The sequence below is a fragment of the Bos taurus genome, chromosome 25, assembly GCF_002263795.3.
Source record: "Bos taurus isolate L1 Dominette 01449 registration number 42190680 breed Hereford chromosome 25, ARS-UCD2.0, whole genome shotgun sequence".
Taxonomy (NCBI): Eukaryota; Metazoa; Chordata; class Mammalia; order Artiodactyla; family Bovidae; genus Bos; species Bos taurus.
The window spans coordinates 41,767,364-41,787,558 of NC_037352.1; the positions used below are offsets into that span (position 1 = coordinate 41,767,364).

At 61.6% G+C, this 20,195-nt stretch overlaps 1 protein-coding gene across 5 annotated transcripts in view; it reads left to right on the forward strand.

Annotated features, from left to right (window-relative positions):
- Window positions 1-3,775: 3,775 nt before the first annotated feature.
- ADAP1 (ArfGAP with dual PH domains 1) overlaps window positions 3,776-20,195 on the forward strand; it is a 35,232-nt gene continuing 18,812 nt past the window's right edge. For 2 of the 5 annotated variants that reach the window (XM_059881155.1, XM_059881156.1), the window contains exon 1: window positions 5,073-5,094. Coding sequence is in view for 3 of the 5 variants with exons in the window: in XM_005225013.5 (XP_005225070.1) it covers window positions 3,959-4,070 (112 nt within the window). In the remaining 2 variants the exon portion in view is untranslated. Of the gene's footprint in view, window positions 4,071-4,273; window positions 4,538-5,072; window positions 5,095-20,195 lie in introns of those variants that run through there. The other 3 variants (XM_005225013.5, XM_005225014.5, NM_174513.2) reach the window with 3 other exon arrangements.

Sequence of the window (20,195 nt, forward strand, 5' to 3'; positions counted from 1 at the left end):
CAGGGGCGTACTTGGTGGAGTGGGTGATGCTCTGTTTATGGGTCCGTGCTGGTGCAGCCGTCCCGCGTCTCCCGACAGCCGTGATGCTGGGTACGTGCATGTCTGTGTGTCTTCCTGGTAGAACGTACTGCTCGGGTTCTCTTCCCACTGGCTTGTCAGAGGTCTTTGTGAGTTGAGTCAGGCTAATTTGTGAACTTTAAGTCCCTGGCTGGATGTCAGTGCTCAGAGAGCCGGGGACATCACCGCAGCTGCAGCCCACTCCCCAGCCCGCACCCGGGCCTCCCCCGGCTCCCACGCCCGCCCCGGGGGGCACCCTGGGAGCCCAGGTCCTCCAGGAGCACCGGGGGTCCTGAAGACACGTCCTTCTGCTACATGCTGGTTCCCTTCAGGATACCAGGCAGAAACTCTTTTTAAATGTCCCCACACCCACTGAACGAGCCCTGGAGCTCTACCTCCATGGAGACCCCACCCCCCCATCCCCTCTGGGGACCCCCCCCCCAGACCCCCTGGGTTTCTAGGCCAGTGCTGCTCGTAGATGGAGACGCAGTCCTGGTCCCGGGACCGTCCCCGCCGACCCTGGCTGTGGTGCGGGGAGGGGTGCACACCCTGTGCACTGAGGGTCGCCTTACTTTGGGGTGTCGCTGTGTTTCCTTTGCTGGGATGGGGCTGGAGACTGAGGCTTAGGCTCAGGAATTACACAGGGTGAGGGCTTTAAAACAGGAACTGTGCTAGCCACACCGGAAGCCGCCACTCATAGCCAGGCGTGTCAGCCATGTCTCTGTGCGTCTCCCACATTCTGGGAGGTGCTTGCTTCCTCAGCCCCCGGAGTCCCCGTGGGGACCTTGCCCTCAGCTGCTACCCAGTCCTCAATGGAGGACTGACTCCGACCCTCCGGCTCATCCACTCCTGGGAACCCCCGTGGGGTTCCCGGCTCAGGTGTGGCTCAGAGCAGGCTGGCCGGGGATGGAGGGTACAGGGAGGAACGCCCCACGGGCCCCCCCAGGCCCAGGAGGGTTTGGGCTGAGCCAGCTGCTGGCTGGGTTCCTGCCCTGCTCCGGTCTTGCCCAACGCCAGCCCGGAACCTTGTGGTTGCTCAGCCCCAGCCACGACGTGGCCGGGAAAGGCTGGAGGGCAGTGCCTGCTTTCCCTCCCTGACGCACCCCAAACCCAGGTCTTAGGCAAGGGTGCTGGTGGGGGTGGTGGACACGGCCTGGGGCTCTCCGTTTTCTCCCCTTGGTAGACAGGTCCCCGCTGCTCAGGGCTCTGCACAGAACAGGCATGCCGAGGGTGCTGTCGAGGGCCCGGCCGCCCGGCAGGCCCCCTCTGGGTGCCCTGCCCCGCCCAGGCCGGAGTGCCAACCCCTCTGCCCTGCAGAAGTCCCTCAGGAGTCTGGGCACTGCTGCCAGGAGCTGGTGGCCAGCATCCCGTGGGGCGCCCACTTCAGCCCCGGCGCCGCCTCCTGGCAGCCATGTTTCCCTGCCTGCACCCGTCGCCCTACAGCTCCTGGGGCTCGGGCCCCGCCTCTCGGGCCCGACCCTCCCTGCCCTCCACCCCATCCTCGTGACTTTCCCCCCTCCTGCCCGGCCCCCCTCTGCCCAGCCCTGCTGGGGGGCCCGCCGCGGACTCCATCGACTGCCCCAGACTCTGTCTCCAGCCCTCAGGAGGACCCCTCCCTGGGTCTCCCGGGCGCTTTGGCACCCTCCCCAATCCTCAAAGCCATCCTCAAGCTACAAGGCTCTGAGTCCCTGGCGTTTTCCTGTCTGTGTGTCCCCCAGTCACCCTCATGTGCCCCCTCCCCCAAAGCAGACTGTGGTCACTCCCCTCGCTCCCGTCCACTCAGCACAGGGGCCCCCCCAGGGCCCCACCAGGACTCTGGGCGCTGGCCTCTGGCCCCTCCGACAACCCCAGGACCCTGGGCGCTGGCCTCCGGCCCCTCCGACAACCCGAGGACCCTGGGCGCTGGCCTCCGGCCCCTCTGACAACCCCAGGACCCTGGGCGCTGGCCTCCGGCCCCTCCGACAACTCCAGGATCCTGGGTGCTGGCCTCCAGCTCCTCTGACACCCCCCTGGAGCCTGGGCAAGGGCCTGTTGGGCATGGCCCGCCCGGGGCTGTGTGTGCCGTGCGTCCTGGGAGCCCCACACCAGCCCATTGCACCCTGTGCTTCCCTTCGGCCTGGGAGCCCAGTCAGGGGCTGCAGAACTCCGTCCTGCCTGTCTCTTTAAGGATCTCACGTCCCGACCTCTGTCCTTGAATCCACCTCCCTGGACCATGTCCTCACCCCCATAGTGAGATGGGACGACAGAGAAGGTGCCCGCCTGCTCCTCTCCTGCTCTTGCTCCGAGCCCCTCCGGCTTCCTGCCCCCACCCATCCCTCCTCGACCCTCAGCAACCCTATCGCTGGAGTGGGGGGCTCGGCTTTTTTGTCCCCCAGCTGTGTGTTCATCCCAGTCTTTCCACTTAGAAGCCACGTGTGGCCTTGGGTGTGACCGAACAGCTCCATGCCTCTGTTTTCAGAATCTGTAAAATGGGGATTAAATAGGAAGGGGTTTGACCTAATGCCTGATGTAGGATGGAGAAGGCAATGGCACCCTACTCCAGCACTCTTGCCTGGAAAATCCCATGGACGGAGGAGCCTGAGGGCTACAGTCCATGGGGTCGCTAAGAGTCTGACGTGACTGAGCGACTTCCCTTTCACTTTTCACTTTCATTCATTGGAGAAGGAAATGGCAACCCACTCCAGTGTTCTTGCCTGGAGAATCCCAGGGACAGGGGAGCCTGGTGGGCTGCCGTCTGTGGGGTCGCACAGAGTCGGACACGACTGAAGCGACTTAGCAGCAGCAGCTGATGTACGGTAAGTGTCAGTGAAAGTCACTCAGTCGTGTCCGACTCTGTGACCACACCAACTGTAGCCCACCAGGCTCCTCTGTCCAAGGGATTCTCCAGGCCAGAATACTGGAGTGGGTTGCTGTTCCCTTTTCCAGGAGGTCTTCCCAACCCAGGGATTGAACTGGGGTCTCCTGCGCTGCAGGCGGACGCTTTACCATCTGAGCCCCAGTCAGTGAGGAAGTTGCTATTGTGACTGAGGCCAGTTTGTCTTCATGAAGCGCCGTCCCTCACTCTGCTCTGTGGCAGATACTGACCCTGGCATGGGGACCCCGAGATGAGGACACCAGCCGTCCCTCCTGGAAGGGCGCCATCTGATGGGGGAGACAGGGGCCAGTCCAAGCACACGGTGATGCGGGACCTGTGGTTTAGAGACTCGCGCCCAAGTGGGCTCCCGTGTCCTGCCCGGGAGACCCTCAGGGCTCTGGAAGCATTGTGCCCCAGAGGTGGCCAGAGCAGGCCTCGGTGGGCAGTGCCCACGCCGCCTCCGTGGGGGGCGAGGTGGCAGGTCCGCCCCCGGCCAGCGGCCCTTCCCCTTGTCCTGGAGGTGCTCTCCTGGTTGTGGGGCCCCCGGGACTCCAGCACAGCATCCAGCTGAGACCCTGGCAGGTGGAACGCACCCGCAGCGCCGGCCTCCCCGCGGACTGACCGGCCGAGGACCGTTCTGGGAGAATGCTGGCAGTTGTTGACAATGGTTGGCTCAGTCGCTGGGGTCGGGGGTGGTGGGGAGGCTGTGGTGTTTGCTGTTTGTTTCTAACCAGCTGCATTGCTGCATTCATAATTTAAGAAGAAAACGGAAAGAATCTGAACAAACAGGGACCCGTCCCCTCCCCTCCCCCACGCTGTCCTGGCATCTGGGTGCTGGCTTCCTGACTCAGAAGGCTTTATCCAGAGCACCCTTCTACCCCACACCCCGCCCCGCCTGTCCCCGCTGGGTGCAGAGCGGGGCCCTTCTGTGGCCTGAGCGCCCACCGCACTGGGGCTTGTCACCGGCCGGCCTCTCCTCTGAGGACAGGGAGGTGGTCCTCAAGGCCGCGCACGCACCCCTTCCAGCAAGCATTCCCTGCTTGCCCGATGGGCCTGGCCCGCTGCCCCTGGGGGCACAGTAGGTGTCCAGGCGCTGTCAGGGCGATTAACCAGGAATGGTCCCACTCCCACCGTGGCTGCTGGCGTCTTGCCCGGGCAGGTGCGCCCGCTGCACGGGGATAGGGTGGGCGGCGGCCCGCAGACCGCCCCTGCGGGTCCCTGGGCGGGTCCCGGGAGCGCGGGCTGGGGCGTCGGGCCGGCGCGGGAGGAGGCCGTTCGCCCGCCCTTCCGCCCGCGCCGCTGGGGGCCGCCCGCGGGCCGCGCCGGCCAGAGCGCGCCGTGCGCCCCGGGCCCCGCGCCGGCACACGCTCGGCGGCCGCGGCGGCGAGGAGAGCGGCGGCGGCGGCGGGGCCGGGCGGGCGGCAGGAATGCGGAACCGGCGCGCGGGCTGAGCCGCCCAGGATGGCGCAGGGGCGGCGGCAGCGGGCGGCCTGCGTGGGGCCCTAGTGCGGCGGAGCGGGCGCTCCCCACCCGGCGTCGCGGCCATGGCCAAGGAGCGGCGGAAGGCCGTGCTCGAGCTGCTGCAGCGGCCGGGGAACGCGCGCTGCGCCGACTGCGGCGCCCCGGGTAGGTGCGGGCCGGCTGGGCGCGCCGGGGTGCTGTGGGCCCGCGTGGGTGCGGGCCGGGGCGGCTGCGGCCGGGGCCGGGTGCCGGCCTGGATGCCAGCCCCGGGCCAGGGAGGGGTGTTGCGGCGCCCGCAGGGCTGGGGGGCGCGGGCCGCGGAGCCTGGCTCCCGCTCGGGTGGGGCGCGGGCCCGGATCCCGCCAGCCCCCGGCCCCCGGCTCTGTCGCCGCCTCCCCTCCCCCAGGCTGCGTGTCTTGTCACCCGCCGGCAGCCGCCGCCTTGCGAAACCTGGGGCTCCGCAAAGAAAGAGGAAATCGCGCCGGGAGACGGGCGGCAGGGAGGGGATGGGTGAGCGGGGCCGAGGCTCCTCCGCGGGGATGGAGGGTCCGCTGGCGCCCCCACCTGCGGTGACGTCATGGCCCCTGTCTGCAGCCGCCCTCCGGCCCTGCGCTGGGAGCGGGGGAGGAAGCACCTGCCACGGCCACGTGGACCCGCTGGGAAAGGGGTCGCGGGGCCCCCTCCCCCACAAACCTCGCTGCCCTGGCAGGTGGCCAGTTCAGGTGGGGCCCTGGGCAGGTGCCGTCTCCCAGCGGGCATCACCTGGACTTCGCTCCTGGGTGGTGCCTGCTCTGGGGTGATTTCCTCGTCGCCGGAACCCTGGGGCTAGTGTTCAGGGATTGGCAGGAAGAGAAAAGGCTTTGCTCTCAGGCCCCGGGGACCCTGCTAGTGAGCTGGTCGCCCCTGGCTGGTCGTGGCTGCAGTGGGGGTGGGGCAGGAACAGCCAGGGCGGCCCCCGGCCTGCAGGGAGACACTGGGTGCTCCCTGGGGCGCCTAGCCTGAGCCCCTCAGAGCAAACTGAACAGCGTGTAGTGGCTGAGCCCCTAGAGAGGGAAGGTGGGGACTCTGGACATCGGCCAAACAGGACCCACCGGCGTCCCTCAGAGCAAGCCCAACAGCGTGGAGTGGCTGATCCTCCAGAGAGGGAGGTGGGGACACGGACTCTGGACATCGGCCAAACAGGACCCACTGCCCGGCTCTTGGCCACTGCTCGCCCAGTGGGCTGGGAGGGGTCTCCTCCCTCCTGCCCCCTCCAGGTGCCGGGAATCTGCTGGGAGAGGCCGTGCTGGGCTGGAGCGGCCCCGAGGGGAAGCAGTGGCAGGCTTCTCTGGAGGCAGGCGGGCTGAGGGCCTTCCCCACGGCCTCCCTCCGAGCCAGCTGCCCAGGGCCTGCGGCTGTGCGCTGAGGCTGCATAGCCACTGCCTGCTGCTGCTGCCCTCCTGGCCACCCCACCTCTCTCTCCTGGGTCTGTGTTTCCACTTGTCAGGAGCGTGAGCCATGCCAGGGAGTGGTCTGGGGAGGAAGGCAGCCCGCACCGTCTCCTTCCAGGCCTGGTCTGAGGGGCCGGCCCATGGGGCCAGCCTGCCCAGAGGAGATTCTTGGGACATCGAGCCTCCCTGGCAGGAGGGAGAAGGGGCCTCCTTTGCATAGTGGTCTTACAGCCGCTGCGCCCGCCCACCCACTCGGCCAGGGGCACTCTGCCCCCGCCCCGCGGGCATAGGCACTCGGGAGGGCCGGTGCCCAGCGTTGGGCCACACCTCTGCCCTTCAGACTCGATCCAGGACCTCAGATCCTCACCTCGTCTGTTCGGCAGCCTGAGGAGCAGCCAGGACGTGGGCCCCGGTTTTACAGCTGGGGACACCAGGGCCTGGAGACCCTGGAGCTGACTCAGTGGTGTGGGCCTCAGGGGGGACTGCTGTCCAGGTGCCCGGCCCCCTGGCCTGTGTCACGCCTGCCGTGTCTCTGCTGCAGCCCCACGGCTCTGTCCATGGTTGGGGCCGCCCTGGGGGGCTGCTGTGGCCTCCTGTCCCCACTGCGGCCAGCTGGCCGACTGGAGCCCTTCCTGGCTTTGAAGGGGGCCCAGAGGAGGACAGCGCCCTGGAGTGGCTGGTGCTCCTGCTTGTCTCCGCCGCAGCCCACCCAGAGCGGCGCCTCGGGGCTGGGGGTCCCCAGGGCCTTGGCCCCCCAACCGCCAGGCTGTGGGGATAGATTTGGGCAGGTCGCCACGCGAGGGCTGCTGGCAGGGAGGCCATCTGGGGGTGGTTGCAGCCCCCAGACCCTCCAGTTGTCTGCCCCAGAGTGGGCGCCGCTGCCCTTGAACACAGGGCCTGGTCTGAGGCTCCTGGAGGCGCTTCTCACTGCAGGCCTGCGTGGGGGGCCTCCGTCCCAGAGGCAGGGGGTGCTGCACTTCTTTCCTCCGGGTCACCCGCCTCGTTGGTCACCTGCCAGGTGACTGCCTGGCCTCCCATAGGCAGGAAGGGCGAGGCCTCCACGCGTTCCCTGGGCTGAGGTGTGGGTGGTCCTCCTGTGGGGCTTTGATGCCTGTCACCTGGACCACCAGGTGAAACCAGTTTTGACTGGTGAGGTCTGGGCTTGTCAAGGAGCGCTTTCTGGGAGTGCGGTGCGACGTGGAGACCCTCCTGCTAGGGGCCCGGGGCTGGGGGCCGGGCCTCACTGCTCAGCCGGGACTGGGGTGTCTGCCTGCCAGACCTCAGAACAGGAAGTCCGTGCTCCGCCCCAGGGGGCTTCAAGGCAGAGGTGACTTTTCAGACGTTGCTGTGAAGCGGGGCAGGAGCGCCCAGGCTGGGAGGGGCTCTGCAATGTGGCTTAATTTGGGAGAGGGTCCCCTGAGAGCATGGCGGGCAGGGGGCTGCTGAGAAGTGGGCTGGGCAGATGGTCCCTGCTCCCTGGAGGCGCAGCCCGCTTGGGCTTTAGGTCGCTATTTTTTTCATCGTGGTGAAATACACATAAAAGCCACGCTTTCCACTCTGTGCAGTCGCCGCTCAGCGGCGTTAAGTGCATGCGCGTTGTGGGGCAGCCGTCACCACCGTCCGTCTCTCAGTGCGTCTTGCGAGCTCTTTGCATCTTGCAGAACAGAGACCTGTCCAGGTAAACACTGCCTCCCTCCTCTCCCCAGCCCACAGCCTTCCCTTGCTGTCTGTGGACTCGACCCAGATGAGTAGGATCACACAGGATCCGTCCTCCTGCGTCTGGTGTATTTCACTGAACACAGCATCCTCAGCGCTCACCCTGTTGTGTCTGGAGGCACGGTTTCCCGCCTCCTTTAAACAGTTGACACGTCACTGGCTGCGACGTCACATTAGTCTCAGGTATAAGCACAGCGGTGCGGTGCTCGTGCATGCCGGGAAATGGGCGCCACAGGAAGTCTAGTTAGCACCCCTCATGCAGGGTCTCTTCCTCGTGACGAGGACTTTTAAGATCTGCTCTCTCAGCAGCTTGCAGGTGTCCGCAGGCCTCGTTGACTGTAACTGGAAGCTGGTGCTTTCTGACCCCTCTTCACGCAGCCCCACCTCTGACAACCTGTTCTCTCTCTCTGTGAGTGTGGGGCTTGGGGTTTTGCTTTTTAGGTTGCGCATGTTAATACAACATTTGTCTTTCTCTGTCTGGCTTATTTTACTCAGCATAATGCCCTCAGGATCCATCCACGTGGTCACGAGTGGCAAGGTCTCCTTTTTGACGGCTGAGTAGTATCCACGTGTGGCACGTCTCTATCCAGTCATCCATATCTTCACTGTGGTAGATGGTGCTGTAGTAAACATGGGGATGCAGATATCTTTATGAATGCATTTTCATTTCCCTCAGTAAAATATCTAGAGATGAAGTTACTAGATTGTAAGGAAGCCCTATGTCTAACTTTCTGAGGAGCCTCCGCCCTGCTTTCTGCCTGCTGCTGCTGCTACTGCTGCCAAGTCACTTCAGTCGTGTCCGACTCCGTGCGACCCCATAGATGGCAGCCCACCAGGCTCCCCCATCCCTGGGATTCTCCAGGCGAGAACACTGGAGTGGGGTGCCATCGCCTTCTCCGGCTTTCTGCCTGTGGTGCCGCCCAGATGTGCCCTTACACCCACTGCCGCCTTGCATCCTCGTCTTCGCAGGCTTGTTATTTCCCGTCTTTTTCTTGATGGCTCTTCTCACAGGTGTGAGCTGACACCTCGCTGTGGAGTTCACCTGCGCTTCCCTGGTGCTTAGTGCTGTGAGCGTCTCCACACACCATGGCATCTGCACATCTTTGGAACAGCGTCTCCTCAGAGGCTTTGCCCACTTTTTAATTGAAGTGTTGAGTCTTTTGTTGTTGGCTTGCTATCACATGAGTTCTTTGTGTATTTTTGGATGTATTTAGACCCATTGTTAGGTACATGATTTACAAATATTTTCTCCCACAGATTGCCTCTTGATTCTGTTGACGGTCTTGCCCTGCAGGAGCCTTTAGCCCCACTTGTTTATTTTTGCTTTTCTGCCTTTGCTTTCGGTGTCAGACCCCAGACTCATCGCCAGGACTGGCGTCAGGGAGCTCGCTGCCTGCGCTCCTCTAGGAGCCCTGTGGCTCCAGGCCTTGCACTCACGTCTTCAGTCCATTCTGAGTTGATTTTGTAAGACAGTGGTCCCCGTTCATTCTTTTGCACGTGGATGTCCAGTTTTCCGGTTTACTGAAAACACCTCTGATTTCCTTTGTACAGTCTTGGTTCCTTTGTTGTAAATTAATTGACCACATAGATGTGGGCTGATTTCTAAGCTCTCTGTTCTGTTCCATTGATGTGTATGTCTGTTTTTATGCTAATACTATACTTTTTTGCTACTCTCTTGATTACGATAGCTTTGTAATAGTTGAAATCAGGAACTGTGATGCCTCCAGCTTTGTTCCTCTTTCTCAAGTGTGCTTTGGCTGTTTGGACTTCGAGGTTCATAAACATGTTAGGATGGTTTGTTTTGTGGTGCCATTGGAGTTTTGACAGGGGTTTCTGTAGATACCTCCTCTGACACTGTGGATGGCTTTGGGGAGTGTGGACGTTCTCATAACGTCAGTCCTCCCCGTGCTGAGCGCGGCGCGTCTCCATCCGCCGGTGGCTCCATCCGCCGGTGGCTCCATCCGCCGGTGGCTCCATCCGCCGGTGGCTCCATCCGCCGGTGGCTCCATCCGCCGGTGGCTCCTGTCTGGCGTCAGTGTCTTGCAGCTCTCAGTGTGCATGGCTTTCGCCTCCTTGCCTAAATCTGTCCCTAGGTGTTTTACTCTCTTTGATACAGTTGTAAACGTGCTGTTATCTTACTTTCTCTCTCTGATGTTCTTACTTGCTTTGTTTTTGGCTGTGCTGGGTGCTTGTTGCCGCCTGGGCTTTTCTCTAGTTGTGGCGAGCGGGCTCTGTGTCCAGTGGCTGAGTGTGGGCTTCTCGTTGCACCGGTTTCTCTTGCTGCAGAGCAGGCTCCGGGGCACTTGGGCCTCAGCGGCGGCGGCTCCTGGGCTCTAGAGCACAGGCTCAGGGGCTGTGGCACAGGCTGGTCCCTGCATGGCACGCGGGGTCTTCCCGGCTCAGGGGCTGTGGCACAGGCTGGTCCCTGCATGGCACGCGGGGTCTTCCCGGCTCAGGGGCTGTGGCACAGGCTGGTCCCTGCATGGCACGCGGGGTCTTCCCGGCTCAGGGGCTGTGGCACAGGCTGGTCCCTGCATGGCGCGCGGGGTCTTCCCGGCCCAGGGGCTGTGGCGCAGGCTGGTCCTTGCGTGGCGCGCAGGGTCTCTCGGGTCACGGCTCGCACTTGTTTCCCTGTGTTGGCAGGTGGAGTCTGTACCGCTGAGCCACCGGGGAAGCCTCTAATTGTGTGTGTTGTTGTTGTTGTTTTAGTATAAAGAAACACAGCGAATTGTTGTATATCGATTTGTATCCTGCAACTTTTCTGAACTCATGTGATAGTTCTAGCAGTCTCTCCATGGAGTCTTAGTCTTCCACGTCTTATGTATTGTCATCTGCAAACAACAACAGTTTGACTTCTTCCTTTCTTGTTTGGGTACCATTTATTTATTTTTCTCGCCTGTTTGCACTGGCTAAGGGTGCCAGTACTTTGTTGGAAAACAGTGGCAAGACTGGGCACCCTCGCCTCGTCCCTGGTCGTAGAGGACAAGCTCTCAGCCTTCGCTGTTGGCTATGACGTCAGCGGAGGCTCGTCACGGCCTTTGCTATGTTGGCGTGCACACCCTCTGTACTCACTTTGTTGAGAGCTTTTATCATAAATGGATATTGAATCTTGTCAAATGCATTTTCTACACCTGTTGAGATGATCATGATTTTTATTCATTTGGTGTATCACATTGATTCTTTTGCTTCCCTGGTGGCTCAGTTGGTAAAGAATCTGCCTGCAGTGCAGGACACAGAGGAGACTCGTGTTTGATCCCTGGGTGAGGAAGATCCCCGGAGGATGAAATGGCTACCAACTCCAGTATTCTTGACTGGAAAACCCCATGGACACACGAGCCTGGTGGGCTACAGTCCATGGGGTCTCAAAGTCAGACGCGACTCAGCGACTGACCCACCGTTGATTGGTTTGGGAGTATTGAACCGTCTTTGCATCCCTTGTGAGAGCTGGACCATAAAGAAAGCTGAGCACTGAAGAACTGATGCTTTTGAACTGTGGTGTTGGAGAAGACTCTTGAGAGTCCCTTGGACTGCAAGGAGATCCAACCAGTCCATCCTAAAGGACATCAGTCCTGGATATTCATTGGAAGGACTGATGCTGAAGCTGAAACTTCAATGCTTTGGCCACCTGATGCGAAGAGCTGACTCACTGGAAAAGACCCTGATGCTGGGAAAGGTTGAAGGCAGGAGGAGAAGGGGATGACAGAGGATGAGATGGTTGGATGGCATCACCTATGCGATGGACATGAGTTTTAGCAAGCTCTGGGAGTTGGTGATGGACAGGGAAGCCTGGCGTGTTGCAGTCCATGAGGTCACAAAAAGTCAGACACGGCTGAGTGACTGAACTGAACTTGCATCCCTAGAATAAATCTCAACTGATGATGGTATATGATCTTTCTAATGCATTGTTGAATTTAGTTTGATAACAGTTGTTGAGGATTTTGTATCAGGGATATTGGCCTGTGATTTCCTTTTTGTGTATCTTTGTACAGAAAACCAGGTATCCTTACGTGATTTTGGTATCAGGGTAATGCTTGCCTTGTACAGTGAGTTTCAAAGTGTTCCCTCCTGTTCTGGAGGAGTTTGAGAAGGACTGGTATTAGTTATTTTTTCAGTGTTTGGAAGAATTCACCAGTGAGGCTGTCTGTCTTGCACTTTGGGTTGTTGGGAGGTTTTTGATTATGAGCTCAGTATCCTCACTAGTTATTGGCCTGTTCAGATTTCCTGTTTCTTCATGATTCAGTCTTGGCAGGCTGCATGTTTCTAGGAAATAATCAGTTTCTTCCAAGTCGTCCAATTTCTTGATTTCTAGTCTCATGTCACTGTGGTTAGAAAAGACGCTGGACGCGATCTCAGCCTTCTCAGATTGGCCTTGTTTTCTGGCCTAACGTGCGGCTGACCCTGGGGAATGCCCGTGTGCACCGGGAGGACGTGCTCCGTGTGGCTTCTGGACGGAACTTCCTACGTGTGTCCACAGCCTCAGGTGTTGGCCAAAGCCGGAGTTTCCTGACTGGTTTTCTGTCTGGATAATCTAACCACTGGTGAACATGGGGTTTAACGTCCCCCCTCTTACTGTGTTGCTGTCTTTTTTGCCCTTTATGTCTGTTAACATTTGCTTTACATTTTTGGGTGTTGCTACGTTGGGTACCTCAGTTCAGTTCGGTTGCTCAGTCGTGTCCGACTCTGTGCGACCCCATGGACTGCAGCACGCCAGGCCTCCCTGCCCATCACCAGCTCCCAGAGCTTGCTCAGACTCATGTCCATCGAGTCGGTGATGCCATCCAGCCATCTCCTTTGGGGGCCTAAATATTTGTAAATATTTGCATCGTCTTGTCGGGTTGACCTCTTTATGTGACGCCCTTCTTTGTCTCTTACTGCAGTGTTTGTCTCAAAGTCTTTTTTTCCTGAGTATTTTTTCCTAAGCACTTTCTTTAGATTTCCATCTCCTTCCCTCTTAAGGTCAAATCATACTCCATTGTACGGATGGACATTTGCTTGTGCGTTCTTCTCTTGATGGACACTTAGGCTGTTCCCGCGTTCCGGCTGTTGTGGACAAAGCTGTGGTCAACGTGGGTGAGCAGACGTCTCGGGAGTCTGCTTTCGGTTCTTCTGGATTCACTCAGAAGTGGCCTTGCTGGGTCACGTGGTTCGTTCTTCTCTCCCTCTTTTGAGTAATCTCGTGCCGCTTTCCAGAGTGGCTGTGCCGCTTTCTGTGCCCACCAGCCGCGCACGTGGGTTTGAGTCTCTCCCCGTCCCCGCCGTCTCTCGTTTTGGTTTGGGGGCAGCAGTCACCCTCCTGGGTGTGAGGTGCTGTCTCACTGTGGTCCTGATTTGCATGTTCTTAATCATGCATCATGCTGAGGATCTTTTCATGTGCTGCCTGGCCATTTATATATCTTCTTTGGAGAAATGTCTTTTTAAATCCTTTGCCCACTTAGAAATTGGATTGTTGTTTTTTCGTTGTTGTTGAGTTTGGGGAGTTCTCTATATATTCTGGACATTAATCCCTTATCAGATATATTATTTGCAAATATTTTCTGTGTTTCTGTGGTTTGGCTTTTTACTTGGTAGATAGTATATTTTGATGCACAAAATTTAAAATATTTTCGTGAGGGAATTCCATGGCAGGCCAGTGGTTAGGACTGAGCGCTCTCACTGCTGAGGCCAGGGTCCAGGCCCTAGTCAGGGAACTAGGATTCCACAAAGCCGTATGGATGACCAGAAAAAAGCTTTTCTAATTTTCATGAAATCCAGTTTGCTTATTTTTTTCTTTTCTTGCGTTTGTCCTTCGGTGTCATATCCAAGAAAGCATTTTCAAACCCAGTGTCATGAAGGTGGCCTCCCGTGTTTTCTTCTCAGAGCTTTGTTATTCCGGCCTCACATTTAGGTCCCTGATGGGTTTTGAGTTGATTTTCGCGTGTGGTGTGCGTCAGGGTCCGGGTCTAATCTGCACGGGATAGCCGACGTTCCAGCACTGTTTCTTGGACAGACAGTTTTTCCCATTGATCTTGGCACCTTTGTCAAAAAATGATTTGACCGTATATGTGAGGGCTTATTTCTGGGCTCTCTATTCTGTTGGTCTCTGCCTATTTTTATGCCAATATGTTTTGATTATGATTTGATTACTGTAGCTTTGGAGGTCCCTTCAGATTGCATATGAATTTTAGGATGGGTTTTTCTATTTCTGCAAAAAAAATATTTTTGGAATTTTGATAAATATCGCATTGACTTTTTAGATCGTTTTGGGTAATGTTGGCATTTTAACAACATGAAGTTTCCAATCCACGGACATATGATGTGTTTCCTTTTATTTCTTCTTTAAATTCTTTCAGGACTGTTACGTCGTACAAGTCTTTCTCCTCCTTGGTTAAGAAAATTCTTAAGTACTTTATTCATTTTGATGCAAATGTAAATGGCATTACTTTTGTAGTTTCCTTTTAAAGTTGTTATATGTGTATATATATATAGCGTGTGTGTGTATATGTACAAATGTGTGTGTACATTCAGTTGATTTCTTGCGTGTGAACTTTGAATCCTTTGCTTAACTCATTTCCTAGTCTTTGTGGCTTTTCAGTGGGGTCTGTCTATCTCCCTTTGTATAAGGCCACTCCGTTGGCGAATGAGGTGGCTCCACTTTCACTTCTTCCTTTCCAGCTTGGATGACTCTCACTTCTTTTTCTTGCCTGATGCCTCTGGCCTGAGCTCCCAGCGCTCTGCTGAGCATGCTGCTGCAGTTCCCACTCTGGTTTCTTTGTGCGTCTCGTGTGTTTTGTGGAACACCAGCCCTTTGAATCTAATAACATGGAGACTCTGGGGTGGGTAGCCACTGCTGTGCTCAGAGCTGAAGCTGAGTGGAGCCGATGCCATTGATGTGCAGACCGCTCCTTGAAGCTGTGAGGCTTCCGCAGGCTCTGGAGTGCAGGACCAGTTCTGTCGTCCGAATCTGCCAGCACCATGGTTCTCCAGGTGGAGAGACTCCGGGTGCTCCCTGCCCCACCAGCTTCCTAGAATCTTGTCCAGGATGGGCCCTCCACGACGGCTGTCCAGGACAGCGTGTAGGCCTGGAGGTGGCCAGCAGGGTGCCAGCCTCGCCTGGCCCACGGCAGCCCCACCCAGAGCCAGGGGCTGGCTGCGGCTGACCTTGGATCCGCCCCACAGCTGGCGCTGCCCTGCCCGTGTGTGAGTGTTGGGGTGCCTTGCCCTGCGCCTCGCTTGAGCTCTGCGCTCTCATGGGGGTGGTAGGTGGGCAGGTGGCCCTGTGCAGAGGCCAGATCGGCCGCGGGTGCGGCGGCCCCTCCTTCCTGGAGGTCAGGGAAGATGCCGGCCACTGGGATGTGGAGGATGAGCTTTCGGACTGTTGGAGGCCATGTCGAGGCTGCTGCCGGGAGCGGGCGGCGGCTCTGGGGACAGCGGGGGAGCTTGGGGTCACCTCAGCTAAGGGCCGGCCTGGGGTGGGTTCAGTGGGAAGCGGCCTGAGCCGTGTTGGGGGGCCCGGGGGAGGGGAGCTGGAGGACACTGTGAGCCCTGGGCATGCCTCATGGGGACCCAGCCAGCAGAGCATTCGAGGGGCCACGGGGAAGGGGGCCCCTCTGTTATGGAGGGGCAACTCGGGGTCACCAGTTGGTGGGGCCCGGGACGGTGGGAGCTGCCCTGTGGAGGGAGCAGGGCCCCCCCCGCTGTGACCAGGATCCCCAGAGGAGGCAGCGGTGGAGGCACTTCAGTCGTGGAGGGGCAGCTCTGATGGAGGGCCAGATGCCCCCGCCTGTGTGCGGCCCCAGGATAACCAGCGTGCCTTTTGGGGCTGGGCTTTCCCTGCCCGTGGGCCCCCTGGCACAGGCCTTGGTGAGAGTGGGCGGCATTGGGCAATGGGGGGCCGTGGAGCCTTGGCCAGGCGGTGGTCAGCACAGGGCCCCCAGGTGGGGGTGAGCGGCCTCAGTGACGGGAGCGTGTGGGTGCAGCTGGGCCTGGGGCGCTCACTGGGGGAGGCTGTTGCTGCGGTGTGACCTGCGGACAGGTGGTACCGTGGCTGCCAGAGTCCCTTGGTCACGGGGGCGCAGCTCCTCTGGAAGCAGGAACCCGCCGGGCCCCGCGAGCCTCGCTTGTTGCCGGGGGAAGCGGAGAGGCCGTGTGTCCAGCGCCAGCACGTGGTCTCGGAGGTGCCCGCGGTACAGGAGGGCCTCCGCGGGGCGGGGTGGCAGGCGCGGAGGGTCCTGGCCGGGGAAGCTGGTGGAGGCAGGCCACTGCGGAGTGAGTGGTGGGGAGGGGCCGTCAAAGCCTGGAGACGCTGGGAAGCCTGAGGAGCTGGGTGTGCCGGCAGCTCGGGTGTGGGCAGAAGGGCCGGGAGGGGCTGCGGGAAGAGAGGGAGCCGTCCGTGCGCTGGGGACGCGGGCGGCGAGCGGGCGCTGGGCGTGCTGGCAGCAGACTGGACTGGAGACGCCCGGCACTCATGGAGGTTCTGGAGCAGAGAGGGCAGGGCGGGGCGGCAGAACGGCCGAAGCTGCTTCCCTGTTCGCTCTCCTTCACCTTTGCTGCGGCGACACTCACGTGAGGCAGAGCTGACCATGGAAAGAGAATTCACGGCCTTTAGAACGTTCCCTGGTTGCGTGACCACCGCCTGCGTTGAGCTCAGATCTTAGAGCCAAGAGGCCAGATGAGAAGCTGGAGGGCCCCTGGTGGGGTGTGCGTAGCCTGCGGGGGACTGTGGGCAGGGGACCCGCGGCGGTGCCTGGTCCAGGAGGGCTGGGCTCGGCGCCAGGGAGGCCAGGGTCTCAGAGGGCACGTGGAGGTGCTTCTGGGAGGCGAGGAGGCCCTCGGGCTCGAGAGGGGCTCTGACCACTGGGTCTGGCCGCTGCTGGGAGCGATCCGAGAGAGAAGGCAGTGGGGCCCGGCGGGGAGGCCATGCCAGGCCCGGGCGCTTGCCTCTCCGGGGACTGGGAGGGAGGAGAGAACGTGTGGCCACAGACAGGCACTGAGTGCCTGCTGTGTGCAGCGCCATCTTTAGTGATGGAGCACCACCCCCCAGAGCTCGGGCTCCAGTGGGAGGTGAGGGTGGACACCCCAGTGGTGCTGGATGCGTGGGGGGCAGCTCAGCAGGGGGCGCCTGCGATGGGCGTGGGCACTGGGCCCCGAGGCCAGCGCCCATCCCCCGCCTTGGTGCCCCTTGGGCCTCTGCCCAGAGCTCAGCCCTCCCCGCTGCAGCCCGCAGCCTTGCCGGGCCCCCCAGTGGGCTCAGCAAGGGGCACACCTGCTCCTCCCGCCTCAGCCCCAGGACATGTCTCACCTGCCCTGGAAGAGCCAGGAAGCTGAGTCACGCGGAGTGTCCTAGGAGAAGGCAGGGCAGGTGAGGCAGCTGGGGGGCAGGAGAGGCGGGTGCAGAGCTGGCGGCCTGGGGCAGAGTCTGCCTGGCCCACGGGTCTGGTCACCCTCGTGCAGGAGCCCGGAGAAGTGTGGGGCAGCCCTGACCCCTCTGCCACGGGGCCCTGCGCTCCGCCAACGCTGGCTGTGCCCTTGGCCAGAGCTGCTGACCCACGGCCTCTGCTGGGGACACAGGTCCTGGCGGCTGAGTCCAGGCCGTTGGGAAGGGGGTCCCCACGTTCTGGGTGCACAGAGGGGCAGGGCCGGGGCGTGCCCCCCAGAGTAAAGCCGGGCCCAGCGTGGGGCCCTCTCCCGCCCCGCGCCCTCCGCCCTGGGGCCCTGGGCTCAGGGTGAGGCTCTCGCAGACGCGCACACCCTAGCTCCCGCGCCTCTCCTGGTGCTGGCGTAGGGACGCCTGACTGGCTGTCCTGCTCCGTGCCCTCCACCTGGGGCCCTGGGGGCACAAATGGCCCCCGGGAGCCAAAGGTCTCCCCTCCCCCAACCGCCCCTGCCCCCCGCCTGGGGCTTTTGGCCGCAGGGTGGGCATCGAGCCCCCCCAGGAGACTGTGCTGAGAAGCTGCTTCCAGGAGGAGGGAAGGGCAGGGCGAGTGACTTGCTGATCTGCTGAAGCACAGACGCCCAGACGGACCGGAAGTGGTCATCAGTTATCCCCAGAGGGGCTGCAGGGTGCCGGCTCCCCTGAATAGCCTCACACCCGTCAGCCCCACTTCCTGTTCTTGTGGCTTTGGAGGGCTGGGGCAGTCACTCTTCTGACCCCTGAGGCCTTAGACTGCTGTTCAGTCACCCCCAGAATGCTCCCCCCAGGTCTGAACCCTTCTTTAAATCACTTGATTGGAGCGCCTTCCCGGGCCCTCCAGGGACGCCCTGCTGCTGCCTGGAGGATTTGAAGCCTTTTGCAGGGCAGAGGGCAGACAGGTATGCACCCGGCCAGCGGCTGACTTGAGTGCCCGTGCTGCGGGCCCCAGGGCAGGGGTGGCCGGTGCCTCTTCGCCCAGAAGTGGGGGCACACGGAGGGGCACTCCCGCAGGCAGACTGTGTGCTCCACAGGCTGCAGTGTGGAGGCTGCCGGCCGAGACGCCCCTGCCTCCAACTTACTCGAAACCATCTCCCTGCCCCGGTGCTGCCCAGGCAGGAGGAGGCAGGAGCCGTCTGCTCCCGAGATGAGGACAGGCTTCCTCGCAGCCTGGCCGCTGGGCAGGGGCCCCTGTGGACGCCAGCTAGTGTAGCCTCCCGGCACCCGCCCGCTCTGAACCAGGAAGGTGTTTCTGGGAGACCTGGGCCAGCTGCCCACTGCTGTGTGACCTCAGGCCCTGCTTACAGCTCCCTGGGCTTTGTTCCCTCGTCCTCTGTAGCTGGTTTGACTGCGGGGCTGCAGCCTGGCAACGTGGCCAGTCGTGGCCAGTGAGGGTGAGGAGGCTGCGGACCCCAGGATCCCAGCGACTGGCTCTGCATCCCGAACGGGTGTGAGAGTCTGGGGGAGGCTGGAACGCGCCTGCGGGTGCTCCTCCAGGCCCGGCCACTGGATGCCCATCCGGGAGGACGCAGGAGCCGCCGGCCCTTCAGGCCCGACCTTCCTGCTTCTCTGCTGGGACGGGGCTGGGGCTGTCGACGCACAAGCAACACCTTTCTTGGGTGTGATAGTCAGAGGGTAAAGGGAGCCCTTTTGCGTGTGGAAGAAGTGGCCACCGTCACCCCGAAAGGCTCTGGGGCGGGTGTGATGGAGCTGCAGGGCCGTGAGTTCTGCTGGGCCGGGTCCCAGAGGGAGGCCAGGGCGGGTGCCCAGGAGGGAGCTGTGGCCCTCGCCCTGCCCTGTGCCCAGGCCCCCACCTCGTCCCCGTCCCGGTGCACGAGGGTTCCTTCTCAGAGGACGTGGGCTCCCCACGAGGGCCCCGGTGCGCCTCGCCCGCGGGCCTGCTGGCCTCCATCACAGCTTCCTCATTTCCTGCAGGGGCCGTGCTTTGGCACAGAGGGCGTGCTCCTGGAAGGGTGGGGGGCACGGTGGCCGTGCAGGGTGGGCCGGGCGCTGGGTGCAGCCTGCTCAGGGCCCTGGGCAGGCGCTTTCCTGGGTCCTTGGCGGCAGCTGGGTGACGCTCGCGGGGAGCGCTTCTGCAGATAGGTGTTCTCTGAGGTCCCACAAGCCTATGGAGAGCAGTCACCGGCAGGGCCCTGCTGTCCAGGAGCCTCGGCTCTGCAGGGTGTCTGGGGCTCCCTGACACGCAGTGCCCCTCCCACTGCTCCCGGGAGGCTCAGAGCCAGGAGCCGGGCGTTCTGCTCCCTCCCCAAGCCCGCCATGTCTGGTCCCGGGGTCCCCATGCACCGAGGGGCCCAGGACCTCGGAAGCCTGGTCCTGTCCGTGGGCAGGCTCTTGCCGCCAGAGCACCTTCCCAGGTCATGGTGGGAGCCGTGGGGTGGGACGTGTCCCTGACGCCCCCTCCCAGTGCCCGTTGGGGGCCAGCGGGTGGTCACAGAGGCCTGGGGGGCACAGCTGAGTGGGGCCTGGTGGCCCAGGGGCCATGCCCGGGGCGCCACCCTCCGGCTGGAGAAGCCCCTGGGGTTCCACCCAGAGAACTGACGTGATGTCTGTGGGCCCTGCAGTCAGAGGTGCAGCCGGGGGATGTGGGCAGCGGCCAGGAAGCTGGGGGTGGACAGCGGGTGTGGGGAGGATGGGGCCCTGCTCACAGCCCTTCCGAGCTGGCTGAGGCCTCGGGTCCAGGCCGCCCCCGCGCCGGCTCTGCTTGGGACCCGCCGATGTGCAGGGGGAGGCCAGGGCGGGGCTCCTGGTGGCCTCAGAGAGCCAGACCCTGTCCTTGGGCCGGGCACTCCCCCCGCCAGCCTGTCCCCAGCTGCAGCAGGAGCCTCTTCCCACAGCCACTGCCCTGTCAGTGGCCAGAGGCCCTTATTAGGGGTCAGGGTTTGGCTGTACCCCAGCCCGCCAGCCCCCAGTGGAGAGTCTGCAGAGGCCAGGTTGAGGTCCCTCGTGGAGACACAGCAGTCTTCCTCCTAAAGCTTGTCTGTTCCGTGTGCCACCTGCGCTGAGAGTCTGGGGCGGAGCCCCGGCTCCCGGCTTCCAGTCTCTCCCCTGAGGCCCTCGGGGGAGCTAGCGTGACGGGGGGTTCCTGGGACGACGGGGGGCTGGTCCTTTGTGGGGGTGGCCGGGACCCCTGCTTGGGGCCCTCAGACCCCGTGAACTTGGTGTCCCATCCTCCTCCCATCGCTCCAGTGAGGAAATGAAGCCCAAGAAGGAGGGTGGGCGTGCAGGCCTGTGGGCCGTGGTCCAGCGCCCAGTCTCGGGGAGACACCCCTGA